We start from the raw sequence: 16,694 nt of genomic DNA, 5'->3' as shown, positions 1-16,694 counted from the left end.
ATGTGGGCATAGTATAACCGACCATATAATATTTTTACTAAGAATTATAGTAAGTTAAACTAAAATTATTATATGGATACAAATATAAAATGATAGGTAAACTAACCCTTTTATATAGTCAATATTACCAGAATATTTGCTAAATGATGACAGATGTAACTATATGAGTATTAAATCTCACTATATTCGTGAATGAGAAATTACCATATATGTGGTGAAAGTAACTAAACAATTATTTAAGACAATCATTAACTATATATTTGTGTTTATTCTACTATATTTTGCAGATTTCACGAACTATAAAAATATGGTTGATGCCAAAATGAACTATAAAATATAGTGAGATTATAGTTAATTCAACTATATTTTTCTATCAGTGCAGCACTTTTGTGTGCTCCGCCACAGTTCTTCGAACCGTGGCATTTTGCTGGCCGTAGAGTCCGAAAGGGCAGGCCTTCCGAAACGACGGAGGTCGTTTCACCTTCGCACTCGTAGACATTGGTTGTGTTCAGAAAACAAAGCGCTCACTGAGCGCTTAGTAACTATTGATCCTTACTGTTAGATCCTTACATTCAGACCAATAACGTTGACGAATTACTCAACCGTTGTATAACCGTTGTGTTTTCTGAGTCTGCTGAACGCAACCATTGGCTGCATTCAGCAGACTCAACAGTTGGACAACATTACTAGATTTTCCACTGAATCTCGCTCCTGATTGGTAAATACTTCTGGGTCTATGAAGAATCTAAAAGAATGCTCCAATCACAGACAATAATCACTAAGCGCTCTCTGATCACTTTGTTCTACTGAGCGCGGCCATAGTTACGAGTGCTGCTCGAGTTTCTCGGTTCGGATTTACGACCCGAGAGGGCCGCACGAGATCCGAGTCTACTACTATCTCTAACTCCGATTCTTCTGATAAGGGTGTTTCGGCATTCCCGCGTCACTGCCTCTAAACAATCTGGCGCGGCAACAATATCTTTCTTAGAAATTTGTAAATCTTTATGTTCTGGTATCATGCCAGCAACATCTTGAAGGATTTCTTTACTTTTATCTAACAATGTGTCATTATTGCAGGGAGAATATTTATCGTTACAATCAGCAGAATAACTAGCTTTTGATCTATTAACTTGTTGCTCTTTATTTTTTTTGCTACTGCTTTCTTCAGCTTTCGATTTAAACATAGGCGTCTTCTGACACATTTTTTATCTTCCTCACTGTTAGAAGATTTAGGAATAACAAAATATTTGGTGGAGTCAGTGCTGTTCAACAAGAGATTTGTAAAATCAGCTCGCAGCTACTTATAAATTCCTTATATCTTAAAACGAACTTATAAGTTCGTATTTTACCTTTTTCGGATGTCCCTCGGAGTATAAAACTTACATCGGATGATTTTTGTCTGTTCTGTGTTCCCTCATTTCCATTTAATACTGGAATATTCATTTCATCTGAGTCTATATTATTATAATATGTCCCACCGCATATATTTCATTTCTCGCCTTTCGTCGTGAGTCACTGCTCAGGCGTGCTCCACAGGCGGAGCAGTGACTCTTCTTCTCGAGTCGGGATGCGTTCCGAAAGTTGTAAAAAACGGTCACAAATTGTTTATGTCCGCGAGTGTACCTTTCTACCTAAAGCCATATACCAAACTGAACTGAACACGATTTTTCCAACCGAGTTTACCAACCATAACTGATTATTCTTTTCACGATCCATAAACGGCTGTGATTGGTCGATTTGTTAGTATTTACGCTTGAAACAAAGACCCGGGTAAGAAGAAAAAGATTATTTAAATTATTTTTGTCACTGAAATTTTTTAAAATAATTATAATAACGTGTTATTAATTAAAATTGTGTCTTAAATCGTCATTTAAAAACTGATCAAAGGAAAGGAATCAAGTTTATTTTATTTTATGAACATTTTGTCTCTGTAGCTGGTAAAATGTCAGATTATAATAAGGAAAAGGACAATAATCATTTAGATAATGGAAAATTTGAATATTTACACTCTAATGAATCATTGTTGTCATTGGATAACACATTATTGTGTAACATAGAAACTGATAGCGATTTGCATACTTCTGCAACATCTTCTCAGGAATGCAATAACTCCATGGTAAAAGTTTTTAAACAGGATATTAAAACCAATGGAAGAGCTGTATCTAAAACACCGCGAGATGTATCTCCCGACATAAATGACTTAAACGACTGGCAAGATAAGTTTTTGATGAATCAAGTATATGCTCAGTTTGATTTACAAAATGAGAAAGATAATATCTCAAATAATAGTAATAATATCACAGACTTGGGTACATTTGATACGTTTTATAAAGAAGACACAAACTTTCAACCAACTGATATATATCTACCTGAAAGTAGTACTGTAGATACAATTTTAAATAAACCAAATATAACTTATTTGCATAAGGATGAATTAAATAACTTATCCTGTTTAAATATCACAAATTTTGGTGATGATATTATGGAAGAAAACAATTTTGTACGTTCTACCAAACCAAATGATAAAAATGTATCACCAGTTATCCAATCAAAATTTAGGCCATTGAATAAATGTAATCTTCCAAAAAAAAAGTTATGTTTGGATGATATTTCATTAAAACCAGAACAGATAAAGAATAAAAGTACAAATCCTACAGAATGTCAGAATCTCACATTTTATGGTTTATCAGATGTTGCGAAAAAAATGATTCAAGAAGTTAAAGGAATATGTGAACTATATGGTATGTTTTCTATTCTATATTTCTTGATTATAATTTGATATATACATATATATGTATAAATTTCTATAAAAATATAAATTTTAATTATATTTTGTAGAATGGCAGGATGAATGTTTAAAGTTAGCAATTAAGACGAGAAAAAATCTAATTTATGCCTTGCCAACAAGTGGGGGCAAAACTTTGGTTGCGGAGATATTAATGTTAAGAGAAATTATATGCAATAAGAAAAATGCAATTTTTATACTCCCATATGTGGCTTTAGTACAAGAAAAGGTGGTATTTCAAAATCAGCATATTAGAAAATAAATATTTACTCAACTCAATACCTGTAACTACTGTATAACTAATTAATCTTGTAAATTTATATATACATATAGGTTCAGTCAATGGCTATATTAGCATTAAAATTAGGTTTTCTAGTCGAAGAATATGCTAGTACAAAGGGATGTTATCCACCAACTAAACGACGGAGAAAAAACAGTATTTACATATGTACCATAGAGAAAGCTTTGGGACTTGTAAATAGTTTGATAGAAATGAAACGCTTAGCTGAGGTAAGCTAAAAAGATAGCTTATCTAGATAATAGTTTGTCATAATAATTATAGGGTAATAATATAATGGACAAAAAATATTTGTTTTTGTGTTGTATTTGTAGATCGGTATTATAGTTGTGGATGAGTTACATTTGCTTGGAGAATCTGGAGGAAGAGGTGCCACTTTAGAAGGACTGCTAACAAAAATAATGTTCTTTGATGGTATTATTCAGTTACAATTATATAAATATAAATATTTTCTGAAATCAATTTTTTTAATAAGACTTATTTTTGACAGATATGATACGTTTAATCGGAATGAGTGCAACAATAGGCAATCTAAAGGAGATAGCACAGTTTTTAAATGCGGATACATATTCTCAAAATTTTCGACCAGTTAAAATAACAGAATATGTGAAATGTGAGAATTGTATGTGGAAAGTCAATTTCAATAATGAAGAACTGTTGGTAGAAATAAGCAATAATGATTATAAGGTGATTTAATTATGTTTTGTTTCAAAAGATACTTAATCCTCGCTCAACAGTGCTAGAGTCTGATCCAGACACTGTAGTCTATGTAGTTGCCAACGCTATCAATATTGCGCGAGGATTAATAAATAATTTTGGACAATCAATTATATAAGATTTCTGCTATAAAGTATCCAGATGACATAGCAGTATTAGATCCAGATAGAATAGGAAATTTGGTAATGGAAGTAGCACCGAACGATTCATGTCTTATATTCTGCTCAAGTCGCAAAAATTGCGAGAATTTGGCCTTATTATTAACCAAAGTTTTGCCAAGGTGCTTGTGTTTATTTTAGATATTATTTCTCGGGAAGAAAGAGTATTGAATATAGCATTTAAATTATTATTGCAGAAGTTTAGGTAATTACAAAGTGATGGAAAAAAGAACCTTGTTAAACATACTGAAAACTGAAGAAGGATTGTGCGAAATTTTGCGAAAGACTCTCCCATTTGGTGTAGCTTATCATCATTCTGGCCTTACATCCGAAGAACGACGCTTATTAGAGAACGCTTTCAAAGAAGGCGTTCTATGTGTAATATGTTGCACATCGACCTTAGCAGCTGGTGTAAATTTACCGGCAAGAAGAGTAATTTTTCAGAATATCTTCCGAATAATATCATTATTGTAGTTATTCATACGATTTTCTACTAGGTAATATTACGAAGTCCTTATGTCGGGAATCAATTTTTGAACTTGAGTAGATACAAACAAATGATCGGGCGCGCTGGTCGTGCTGGTATGGGAGTTTTAGGAGAAAGTATACTCATTTGTAAAAAGCCTGAGATCAGTAAGGTAAGGATTTTGTTATGAAGTATAATATAGTTAGCTTTTTTAATGACTAAAAAATGATTTACATTACAGGTGAAGGATCTCTTAACTTCTCAAATGGATGATTCTCTGAGTAGTTTACATGTAGAGAACGATCGAGGAATCAACAATCTGATTCTAAGCGCGATTCAATTAAACATGGCAACAACTAGATATGAATTACACAAATTGATGGACATAACTTTACTTGGGATTCAACAAAATAGACTAGACGTCAATGTAAAAAGTATCACGGACGAAACAATAACGGCGTTATTAAAATGCGGAGTGATCAAAATAAAAAATAAAGATAAAATCAGCAATCCTAACGTGACCGTTGTTATTCCATCTCAAGAATCAACGGATATAGAGAAATTAAAATCTTCTAAAAAAGAAGTAAAGACGGTTACGTTTACGAGTGAAACTAAATTTCAGCTTTGTGACTTAGGACAAGCTGCAATGAAAGGCAAGAATGGTGATTTCTGACCGATTATATTTATATTTATTTTTTCGATATTTCATAATTATACATTACAGGGCCGATCGATTTGAAAACTGCGTATAAACTATATGAAGATTTGAAGACTGCTCAAAAACACTTGATACTAATTGATAATCTTCATCTTTTATATCTCGTCACGCCTTATGATGTTGTGTCTCAGATTACTCCCGTAGGCAATATCTATTATGATGTGGTAATACTATATATCTCTATGATTTTATATAAAAACAATATTAGTTATTATTAATTTCTGTATGCATCTTAGTATTATATATCTCGTATCACCATTGCAGATAATGACCCTTACTGATAGTCAAATGCAAGTCGCCAGACTGTTAGGTATAACAGAAGCCACGGCAAATAAAATACGCGACGGTATAACGCCCAAGGTAAAAAAATTTATTTATAATATAAAAAGGGATTTGTGTAATATATACTTTTTAATTTATAAAAAAATTGTGATTTATAGTCTGTGGAGAAGAGAGTAGTTGAGAGGTTTTACGTGACGTTAATAATACATGAATTGTGGAATCATCATTCAGTTTATTTCGTTGCACAGAAATATCAAGTTAATAGAGGTGTTGTACAAAATCTTCTGAATACAGTATCAATGTTTGCATCTTCCACAGTAAGATTTTGTCAGGTAATGCGATATAATTATATCGATAAAAAAAACTCAACAATTTTACGAACAAAAAATAAATATCTCTTATATTTTTATTGCCAGGAACTATCTGAGTTTTGGGCATTTACTGAAATGTTAGGTACATTCAGTAAAAAATTATCTTACTGTTGTCCATCAGAATTAGAAACACTAATGGAACTTCCATCGGTTAAAATAGTAAGTGTATTACTAGCTCTGTATTGCTAGAGCTTTATGTTACATCTACATATATAATATTTCAATTTAAAATTCAATCCACGTGTCTATCTTATTACAGGGCAGAGCTCGTCAACTGTACAAAGCTGGGTACAAATCTCTACAATCTATAGCAAAAGCTGACTCAAAGGTTTTACAGGAACAGATTCCATATTTGAGTAATAAAATAGTTGCACAAATTATAGCTGCAGCAAAAGTAAGTTATAATATAGTATATATTAATAAAAATACTAGATTTTTTTGTAAATGTTTCTTTGATAAAGTGAAAATTATCTCCAAGCCGTTTCTAAATATTTTCAATAAACAGAAGTTGTAATGTCAAGTTTTAAAAATTCATTATTTATCTTTTGTTTTTTTGTAAGGATTTTGTAAAGATATATACGTGAAACGATTTAATAAGCTCTTTAGATATACTTAAACAAACAATATGTTCTCTATAGCTTTGTATATTGTTTAGACAGAAATTAATCACATTATAATAACTTATGTATTAATATCGATATAACAAAATAACGTAATGTGAAATACCTAAATAATATCATGAAAGTTCGATCATGATAATTATTTATATAAAATAACTTAGAGTTTTATTTTACATACAAAATAAAATCCAATTGCAGCTTCTGATTTTACAAAAAGCGGAGGATTTAAAAGATGAATGTGAAAATGTTCTGGATGGTATTAATATGAGTCAACTAGATGTTGAACTAAAGTAAGAGGATCTAAAGTAAATCTTGCTAAACTTTGGCAATTTTTCGAATTATTTTTTTTAAATGTATGTATAAATAAAAGTTTGTATAGTGAAGAAATACATTCAGTAACCATTATGTATATAATTATAATAAAAAAAAATTAAGTTAAAATTTTTGTAAAAAATTGTTTCTAATTATATATCTATCTTAAAAACAACACTCTTGAGAAAAACTTAAATTATTAGACATCTTATGATCATAAATTGTGCCTAATGGAGCAATGTGTTTTGAAGAATAACATATTGTTTAAGCAGGCACATACATTAATTGACCCAACAATATTTGATATATACTTAAGAAATGGTATTATATCAAATATCAATATAAAACATGAAATAATTTTGTGGAACAATTCATCAGTAACATGAGTTTATAAATATACAAATCTCTCTTATGTAAGCTTCAAGTGTTTTATAAAATTGTATCATACAATATAATACAATAAAGTTTTATCTCTTTTTATACAAACAAGGTTTCAAAGTAACTGTCGGAAGAGTCTTTTTCTTCATGTTTATATCTTCTTCTTTTTTAAAATCCATGAAATAAAATAAATCATGAGACAGATCCTTCCATGTATTTTTAAAACCATAACAGTTTAACAGTCTTATGAAATCTCCTATATCCTCGAATCTGCTTTCAACCTCAGCAATTTTTAAGATACCACTAAATTTAAGAGAATCATAAAATTAATTTCTCACATCATAATTATTGTTAAAATTAATATTATTTATCACTTACTTGATTTTAAGTACTCTGTTAGCTTCTATTAAATAATCTTTAAGATTGGTTCCCATCAGAGAAAGACAAAACACGACAACATGGATACTGTTCATTAGTAATGGAGTATGGATGATGTCACAAGCTTTTACTCTATCATTCAGAGCAATAAAATCAAATGAGTAAACTTTATGAGGAACAGAAGCAGCAAGTTGTGCTTCACCACATCCAAAATCAGCTATTATACTATCTGTTGACCTGCAATCATTAAAATTAAAAACTAAATATTTGTATAACGTTAACTTATTTTTTAAATAAAAAGATACAATACATTTTTTTAATGGATGATATTATCACATTTAGTGGATTTACTGGCCATTGTTCAATTTGTTGTCTATAGCTATTATGATAAGCTTTAAAAGCATCGGGATCTTCCTTAAAATATTGCTTGGATTGTGAACTATCATTGTTGTATAACGTTTCATTTATGAATCTGAATCTAGATGCATCTAATTGAGCCATCATTCTATCTCTCAATGTAAGAGGCTGTTCTTTTTTTACCATTTGTACTGTTTGTTTCATTTGTGCCTTTCTAGCAAGCATTTCTTCCAAATGTTTAAGTTTTATTTTACAGTTACTTTGTGTTCTGTACGGCATGTGCTGCCGTGCGGAAAGTCTTCTGGCGGAGCGACGCTGCATGGCGGACAGCCTGGCGTTCTCACATGCGACAACTTCTTCTAAATTATGACCTGGAGAATTAATTCCTTTGGCCAGTCATAAATGTCGTAAGCATTATTTCAGGACGTTGGTCCACGGGATTAGTAGTAGTAGTAGTAGTAGTTCTTTGCAGTGCTGTTAGGTGCAATATATTGCGACGCTACAGCGCATGCGTGAAATGACGTAGCTCCCTGTTTGAGTGAAAGTCTCAGTATCGTATCTTTTTTAAAGTATTATAGCGCCCATATTATACTATTGAGAATTGCAATCGAGTAAATTAGATAATCTAAATCGTGGTTATTTTAATTGATCTGATAGTAATTCTCAATCTATAGTCTAATATGAGTCTAATACAAATATTATGTAACAGTTACATAGTTGAGTGAAAAATTATAATGTTAATGTAACGTAATTGTTACTTAGTATCCACTGGAATTATAATGTTAATGTAACTGATATTTAGTATCCACTGAACAATATAATATAAGATAAGGCACTCGCGCAAGAAACACGGGAAAACTACACTGGAGCCTGGAAGACAGCTGTACCGCGATTCTGTAACTCGTTATTGGAGTTAATGATAGTTTCATTATTGTTGCGCAGCTTTTCTACAGTATACAAAAGCTGCGCAACGATAACGAAAGTGTCGTTAACTCCAATAATGAGTTACAGAATCGCGGTACTGATCAGATAGCGCGAGCCCCTTCATGGACCCTGCGATGCGCTTTATTGCCGTCATTGGAATAGAGCTACGTCATCTCACGCATGCGCTGTAGCGTCGCAATATATTGCACCTGACAACACTAGTTCTTTGCTGGCTCCGGACTGCATTCAGCTTTGTCCATGCGCCATTTTCCAGTAGTATGAAGTTCAGTTCAGTTCAATATATGGGTGCAGTGGCTGCGTTCAGCAGAACAAAGTGATCAGTGAGCGCTTAGTGATTCTTGCTCCTGATTGGTAAATACTTCTGGGTCTATGAAGAATCTAAAAGAATGCTCCGATCACAGACAATAATCACTAAGCGCTCACTGATCATTTTGTTCTACTGAACGCAGCCATTCAATACTACAACCGCTCAATGAGCTTTTACATTTGATTGGTATATTCCTTTAGATTTGGAAATATACACCAATCAGATGCAAGAGTTCACTTAGCGTTCAGTGAGCGGTTATAGTACTGAATGCACCCTATGGCTCCGGACAAATTAAGGCACGTCCACATGCCATTCTCCAGTTACGATCAAAGTAAAAAGCTCAATATGAAGGTAAAAGAAAAACAGGGACAACGCGTACGTACGTATTTCCCACGATCAAAAAATATGTGTTTACAGGAACCACATCCAACTACCACGGAGGCGAACAAAAGACACTTATGGGATTGGTTCTTCTTTTATGAAGAACAGTTTCTATTGGCCAGTTTCATTTAGTTGGCTTTATCCTTAGTTTTATAGTCAATTATGTTCCATTATATTGTAAGGCCTGTTTTCTTTAGGAACTTTTCAATTGCGATATAAAGGCCCATCTACAATGGCTGCAAGAATAAGGTTCTAAGCATAAGCAGTAAGAAATAGAACAACCACAATCAATAACTACGTTTACACGGCAAGGTTAATCCGGAATAGTAACAACCGTAGTTTGTGAATTCTTTGATTCGATTGGTATATTCTTTTAGATCTAAAAATATACTCTAATCGGATTCGAGACTACACTAACTACAGTAGTTACTAAGTCGAAGTTAAAAGCCGTGTAAACGTAGTCATTTATTATAAGAAAAATAGCAGAGAGAAACCTGAGAGCGGCCAACACGACATTTTCTGCGACACCGACTTTCCGCACTGGGAAAGGACGCCATCTGCATCCATTTTGAGAGGGGAACTACGATGCTACCATCCACTTTCAGGTGGTAAAATCTGCATGTGGTGGAAGTTCGTGTTACATCCATTTTCAGGCGGTTTATGTCCGTGCTGCAACCACTATCTCTTGCCATCTCTATACCAGACTATGCTCGGAGGTCTAAAAAGAGCGAGGGGGGAGGGGGGAGGAGCAGAAAAAATAAAAATATGTATTAAATGTTAAATCTTCGAATACATGTTGCCGTATCAAAGTCTCCCCTATAATAAACGATTTGACATGTCTGGAGACGCATGATGCCCGCGTCCCGTTCCCTTCGTCCTGCTTCTCAATTCAGCATCCCATCCGCTCCGGACATTCGCTCGTGGCACTGACAGTGGCCGTCGGTGAGCATTCGATCCGCTCGGAGGAGCACGTGTTAATTAACGCGACAAGAATCCGATTATAAATATCTCGCGAGTCGACGAAATATTTGAACTCTTAAAAAAAAACATCAAAGAAAATCACGTTGATGTTGTCATGGGTGAAATCTCATCCTGGTATATATTTTTTTATTTTCGAAATAAAAAAAGCCAAACGAATGCAATTAAATGTTATTTATCATCATTGAATATTAGATGAAAAGTAGAAGAGTCATTGTCCGCAGCGGATAATCTCCCTGTATAAAATGTCGAACTGAAACATATTAAAAAGTATTGACATTTTGAATATTGACATCTGAATTCTGCTTTCTGATCCGAAGGGACTAAAAAGTATTAGTTCTTATTAAATTTCACCGCGCTAAATGCGAGATGGCAATGGTGAATGCTTCGCATTAAAAATGATTCAATTCATTTCAAATATGCCTTGTATTCAATCGCAATCGATAATTTTCAAATGTGAACTTTCATATGGAAAAGTATTCACTTCTTCTCCTAATTATTTTCGGATTCAGAGGCATACAAGATTTTTACGTTCTGTTCCCCGTCGCATTGAAAAGTATTGGCCTGCGATCCAATCTGAGATTTCCGCAAAGCAGAATTCACGACAAAATCTCGTGAATGCGAAACAATACTTTTAAATACGATATTTTATACAGGACCAACATTTAATAAGAACGAGACAAAATTCGCATGGGATGAAATTCCTCTCTTTAACGCTACCATCTTTAATTATTCTCCGAAAACGGCGTCACAACAACTTTGACACTCTGTACAATTAGTTGCTAACACATTTTCTAATCGTACACATTCCTCTTTAATTAACATAAAGCTAACAAATGTCCGATGCTTGGACAGAGTAATTTTCTTTATTTTCAGTAATCAATAAATAGAGTGCATCAATGTCGCGTACGGTTGAAAGGCCTCCTAGCATTCCTTTCGTCGTTTCGGAACCTTCGAGAAAAGAAGAGACGCCCAAGGGCAAGTCTCTCTTGCTTCAACTGCCGCCGATGCCCGCAATATTTACATCGCGCCGATTGTGTTGATCGGCTCGCGAACGACGATACTTTTTGCCTTTCGTATTATAATACTCGCGTACCTCGTGTATTCGACCTCATTCCATCAACAGCAGCTGTGCGCGACGCGCTCGTCACCTCCGTCTCGTGTAATTGAAAGAAATATATCTCGTCGGTCCTCGAGATACTCTATCGGCATCGCGTCGGCATCGTGTTGATTAACCACACGGTCGAATTGCGAGTACCGACATTAGAAGCGTGAGCGAGTGAAATCCGGAGGACTCCAGCAGCCGGGAAGCAGGACGCTGGCAGCAATACGTCACGTTTCCAGGTATGTGGAATCATTTATTATGCGGGAGGTCTCCGATAACGAGAGCGGACGTTTGACGAATTTTCCGGGAATAAGAAGTCGGAATTTCGCGCTCGGCATTCACAATCCGTCAATCTCTGTCTGTCTAATTATTTATTGCGTTGTTGTATACAAAAGATATTGATCCAGACAGAGACGGATAACGGTCCATGAACGCGGATCTCTAATTCATCATGTTCTCAATCAAATATTCTGAATAGTTCTCAACTGTGTGAGTATACCGGTCTTGTGTAGAATATTCAACGTCATATCGCTCCTTAGACTGCGACCTTTTTTTTTCGGTCAGCGCTTCTTTTAAGTCTGTTTACTCTCGTTACGAGATCTAAATTTAAATGTCCATTCGTAAAAGAGTATTTTCGAGAGCATACAACTGTTGTCTCCGCTTCTTGTTGTCATTTTTTTTCGTCAGCTCTTTCAAGAACTCCTATCTAGACATTCAATGTCAATAAAGAAAAAAATCGTAACGAATATTCTCCACTCATCCCGACCAAACATTCTTTCTCTACCGCAGCTTACCAACCAAGAACGCTAAATTTTTGTTCCAGACGTTGCGGGAAGCAAGTCCAGCGGATGCGGATGCCGCACCGGAGGATCCGGTTCGGGCAGAGCAGGGTCGGCCGGCAGGTAAAGTTTACAAGTTTCCTACACATCTGTGTTCAACTCTTTACGATCTTTGCCTTTGTAACTTGTTCCTCATTAGCTCTCTTGAAAGCTTCAAGTCCCATTTAAATTTTCAATGTTGGAACAAAAATATAAAGATAAAAATTCCGTATCAAAATATATCCGTATTTTCGATTCGTCCCGATCAAAGATATTCTCTCTCTATCGCAGGTTATCAACCGGGAAAATTATTTTTGTTTCAGTTGTTGCGGAAAGCAACAGCAATCCGGTGGACGCGGAGGCCGCACCGGAGGATCCGGTTTGGGCCAAGCAGAGTCGGCTTGAAGGTAAGTTTACAAGTTTATTATAATCCTCTGTTTGACCCTTGGCGATCTAGAGCTGGGATATAATTTCTGGCTCGACTTGAATTACGATCGCAGAGGGTAAACTATTCTTTTACTCGCCCGCACTCGTTGGTCAAAATCTTGGTTTATTGATCTGATGAGCAAATGTGAATTTTTTGTTACAGAATTGAAGCAGAACGTGGCCGGCTCTGACTGCAAGTCGTTTCGGTGAGTCAAAATAAAAAGAGAAACAAAATTCTGCATGACGGATGTAGGACTAAAAAATATCGTTCGAGTCAATGCGAATTGCGAACAGATTCTTGCATGTGTGTATTTGTGACGTTGAATAAAATACATTGCTCGAAACAATCAGGGGATTACTTGATCGATAGCCTGCATTACATGCGAGATTTAAAATATTGAATGATTCTTTTGATGTTCAGTCATCTGAATAAGAGATGTTCATATGTACAAACGCGATACCGTCATCAGTTGCTTTATTTTTATTTTTCAAGCGGGCCGCAGAATTATTTAATGATTTAATTATTTGACAATATTCAATTGTCCGTGTAAAATATATTCATACGCATAAATGCCGATACCGTTGGCTCCTTTTCTTTTATTTGCAAAACAGGCTGTAGAATTATTTGGCAATATTGTCCATTCATCACGATCCCTATTGTCTCGAGTAGCGTATAATGCGCGCAGAAATTGCGCCAGCGCACGCCGAGCTTGAGGTATCCTCGCTCGCGTGCCTGTCGTGAATATCACGACTGCAGTTATCAAAATACGCGTTTTTACCCGCGCTGCTAACAAAGAAGGCTTAAATTCTCATTTCGCCAAAGTATCGCGAACGTAAGCTTCGTCATGACAGAGCTATCATGCGTGAAAACTTTGCCCCGCTCCTCTCTCTTTGCGCTCCTTAGGGGCGACCGGTTTCTGATTGTCTAATCTTTCCTCGCGTGCATTCGCGTCGCGAATATTTCACTCGTAGATATCGATACTCCCACATTTTCGCGACTTTTCAGACGCAATCGCGAAAAGCGTCGCAAAAATCCGTTGAACGAGTCAATAAATTTTCACACGGTTCTTGCTTCTCGCCGATCGAGTTTATAGAGTCCGTTTCGTAGCGCGCAAAAAGTTTCCACCGATGGCGAGTAAAACGTTCGTTAATTGACGCAAATATCGCCGTTCTAATACCACATATCGACCGCGTCGCGGAAGTGTGATGAAAGTGTAGCAATCAACGTGGGACGCGCTGCAAGATGGATGTTGCGCGACATGAAGAGCGGCAGCGGACATGGGCGGACATTGGTGGATCTGGTTGGATGCAATAGGACATCATCAATATCATCATCGGTGAGTGTCTGACTCAATGCTCGCAGAAAGCCCTTTTATTATTACATTGTGCATGCCGCAAATTTGCATTGACTCTTATAACGAAAAATATATTACATGAATTATTGCCATATATTATTGCCATATATTATTGCCATATATTATTGCCATATATTGTTGCTGTATATTATTACCATATATTATTGCTATATATTGCCATGTATTCTCGCCATATATGTATTATGGCTACTTGAAATTGCGCGAGCAATCTAAACACTGAATTTACCGGTAATCGCAAAGGCGCGGCAGACGTCACAGATAGATGCTAGCAGCCCGTCTCAGGGTTGTCCGATAACAATACTGTTGCTGCAATTTAACCTTAAACAACAGCGGTCTCCGGTCGCAAGAAACTTTCTATCGCGAACTAATCCTTCGAACGGAATGCTCCCGAGAAGCGCTCTAGAGATAAATACTAGTTATAAGCGAACTTGATCGATAGCTAATTTAACCTACGATATCTCCTAAACGGCGCAAGATACAGGCACGTTTTTTTGCCAAAATATAGTCTTACATCAACCCTATTCTCACCACAAAGCTCGACTCCCAATTCACAGTAGAAACGGAGATATTAACAGTAAAGTTAAAAATTTTAACCCTCGATATCTCCTAAACGGCTCAAGATACAGGCACGCTTTTTTGCTATAATATAGTTCTATATCAACACTATTCTCACCACAAAATTCGACTCTCAATTCCCAGTAGAAGCGGAGATATTAACGGCACAATTTGAAAAACTTTAACCTTCGATATCTCCTAATCGGCTCAAGATACAGCCACGTTTTTTTGCCACAATATAGTCCTGTAAAATCCTAATTTTCACCATAAAGGTCGACTCTCAATTTCCAGTAGCAACGGAAATATGATTAAAATTTTAAAATATAACCTTCGATATTTCCTAAACGGCTCAAGATACAGGAATGCGCTTTTGCCACAATATGGTCCTATATCAACCCTATTCTCACCATAAAGCTCGACTGTCAATTCCTAGTAGAAACAGAGATATTAAAAGTATAAGTTAAAAACTTTAACCTTCGATATCTCCGAAACGTTTAAAGATACAGGAACGGGCCTTTGTCTGTTAAACGGCTCAAGATACAAGAACAGGCTTTTACCACAATATAGTCCTATATCTATCCTATTCTCAGCATAAAGCTCGACTTTCAATTCCCAATAGAAACGGAGATATTAACAATGTGCGAGACCGTGCTTGTCAAGTACGCTATTATGGTTTTAGCACGGACATAAACCGCCTAAAAATGGATGTAGTACGGCCTGCCAGTACATGTAGGTTTTATCGCCGAAACCTAAAAGTAGATATAGCATCTTAAGTTCATTCTACAATACGTGTCGTAAGTCGTAAACCGTAAGAACTGACCAATTATAGCCGATTATTTTTGTAATAATCGACTGTGATTCGCCAGTTCTTACGGCTTACAATTTACGACACGTTTTATAGACCAGGCCGTAGTTCCCCTCTAAAAATGGATGCAGATGGCGCTCTTTCACAATGAAAAATTGAATTCTTCATTAGCTATTCTTCTATTGGATATCGTATGACGTATGTCGGATGTTTTGTTAAGGTCATTCTACAATACGTGTCGTAAATTGTAAGCCGTAAGAATTGGCGAATCACAGTCGATTATTACAAAAATAATCGGCTATAATTGGTCAGTTCTTACGGCTTACAACTTACGACACGTATTGTAGAATGACCTTTAATCCTGTATGAGTGACATACGACTGAATTCGTTTAAAATTTTCTTTAAATTTTCTGTGCTGTTTGCATAGAAACTAACTCTACCAAACTTTATTGTGATTGGTGGTGTTCGATTGAGAATATGGGCAATCGGTACATTTTCCATAATATGCACATATTTTAAAGGCACACACACACACACGGGGGTTGCAAGAGGGGCCTTCGGCCCCCCTCCTGTATCCACCCCGTCCTCGTTGCGCGTGGAAAGTTGCAAACCCATCCGGAATCTTGCTCATCTGTTGCCTCCGTGACAGATTTTCTAACCTAAATTGTTGTCAAATTTAACAATTTATATCTCGCTCTACAAGGCAGAGCGATGATTTTTTCAAATAGAAAAGTTGTTTCTCTTGCAAAAAGGCGTCGATTAAATATTTTTTCGTCGATATCGGAGGTGAGGGGGGTATTCTGTATAATTACCAAAAGTTTTACTAGCTGTAATAAATTGATCAATGATAAATTATTGTCACTCAGTAATTTAATTATTCGTACAAGTAATAAAACTGAGTGACAATAATTTATCATTGACCATCTTATCACAGCAAATACCTTTTTGCTAGGGATGTATGTATATAAATATATAATGATTCAGCTGTATACAGAGTGAATATGAATGTCTGTGATATGGACAATTATAAATAATTAAACAGTGTAAAGATGATCTGTGCACATTTCCATATTTGCAATTTTATGTCATTCATTTTGTGGAGCTCTGAGCTAAGATAATAGTTTATCTTTGCACTGCTCTATTAATTACAATTGTTG

At 35.4% G+C, this 16,694-nt stretch overlaps 2 protein-coding genes across 4 annotated transcripts; one reads left to right on the top strand and one right to left on the bottom strand.

Annotated features, from left to right (window-relative positions):
- Nucleotides 1–1,859: 1,859 nt before the first annotated feature.
- On the top strand, nt 1,860–6,833 carry mus301 (mutagen-sensitive 301). 2 transcript variants are annotated; one of them, XM_011152174.3, is made up of 15 exons: nt 1,861–2,741; nt 2,839–3,014; nt 3,119–3,295; nt 3,398–3,497; nt 3,574–3,770; nt 3,935–4,080; nt 4,156–4,390; nt 4,456–4,596; nt 4,666–5,077; nt 5,149–5,306; nt 5,407–5,502; nt 5,583–5,756; nt 5,841–5,954; nt 6,055–6,189; nt 6,614–6,832. In XM_011152174.3, exons 1-15 carry the CDS (start codon nt 1,943–1,945, stop codon nt 6,707–6,709), a joined length of 3,156 nt encoding a protein of 1,051 aa, XP_011150476.1. In that variant the 5' UTR covers nt 1,861–1,942; the 3' UTR covers nt 6,710–6,832. The 2 variants fall into 2 exon arrangements, with proteins under 2 accessions (XP_025157785.1, XP_011150476.1); XM_025302000.1 differs by having other exon boundaries at nt 1,860–2,741; nt 5,583–5,954; nt 6,614–6,833.
- A 51-nt stretch (nt 6,834–6,884) lies between these two features.
- On the bottom strand, nt 6,885–9,106 carry LOC105189817 (ribosomal RNA-processing protein 8). Of its 2 annotated transcripts, none has more exons than XM_011152158.3 (4): nt 8,554–9,106; nt 7,794–8,370; nt 7,484–7,720; nt 6,885–7,408 (listed from the first exon to the last, which is right to left on the bottom strand). In XM_011152158.3, the coding sequence occupies exons 2-4, from the start codon at nt 8,159–8,161 to the stop codon at nt 7,195–7,197; spliced, it is 819 nt and encodes a 272-aa protein (XP_011150460.1). In that variant the 5' UTR covers nt 8,162–8,370; nt 8,554–9,106; the 3' UTR covers nt 6,885–7,194. The 2 variants fall into 2 exon arrangements, with proteins under 2 accessions (XP_011150460.1, XP_025157799.1); XM_025302014.1 differs by having other exon boundaries at nt 8,974–9,106.
- Nucleotides 9,107–16,694: the final 7,588 nt, after the last annotated feature.

The sequence above is a fragment of the Harpegnathos saltator genome, unplaced genomic scaffold (assembly GCF_003227715.2).
Source record: "Harpegnathos saltator strain DR-91 unplaced genomic scaffold, Hsal_v8.6 scaffold462, whole genome shotgun sequence".
In the NCBI taxonomy this organism is placed as follows: domain Eukaryota; kingdom Metazoa; phylum Arthropoda; class Insecta; order Hymenoptera; family Formicidae; genus Harpegnathos; species Harpegnathos saltator.
This window is presented reverse-complemented; position numbering and strand designations above follow the sequence as displayed.

Bases quoted from the DNA above. Each gene is read 5' to 3' on its own strand.
- mus301 (XM_025302000.1), top strand. From the start codon at position 1,943: ATGTCAGATTATAATAAGGAAAAGGACAATAATCATTTAGATAATGGA. The intron at 2,742-2,838 runs GTATGTTTTCTA...TATATTTTGTAG, and splicing joins AGGAATATGTGAACTATATG to AATGGCAGGATGAATGTTTA. The intron at 4,391-4,455 runs GTAATTTTTCAG...ATTTTCTACTAG, and splicing joins TAAATTTACCGGCAAGAAGA to GTAATATTACGAAGTCCTTA.
- LOC105189817 (XM_011152158.3), bottom strand. From the start codon at position 8,161: ATGCAGCGTCGCTCCGCCAGAAGACTTTCCGCACGGCAGCACATGCCG. The intron at 7,721-7,793 runs GTATTGTATCTT...TAATGATTGCAG, and splicing joins ATATCATCCATTAAAAAAAT to GTCAACAGATAGTATAATAG. The intron at 7,409-7,483 runs GTAAGTGATAAA...TCTTAAATTTAG, and splicing joins AACAGAGTACTTAAAATCAA to TGGTATCTTAAAAATTGCTG.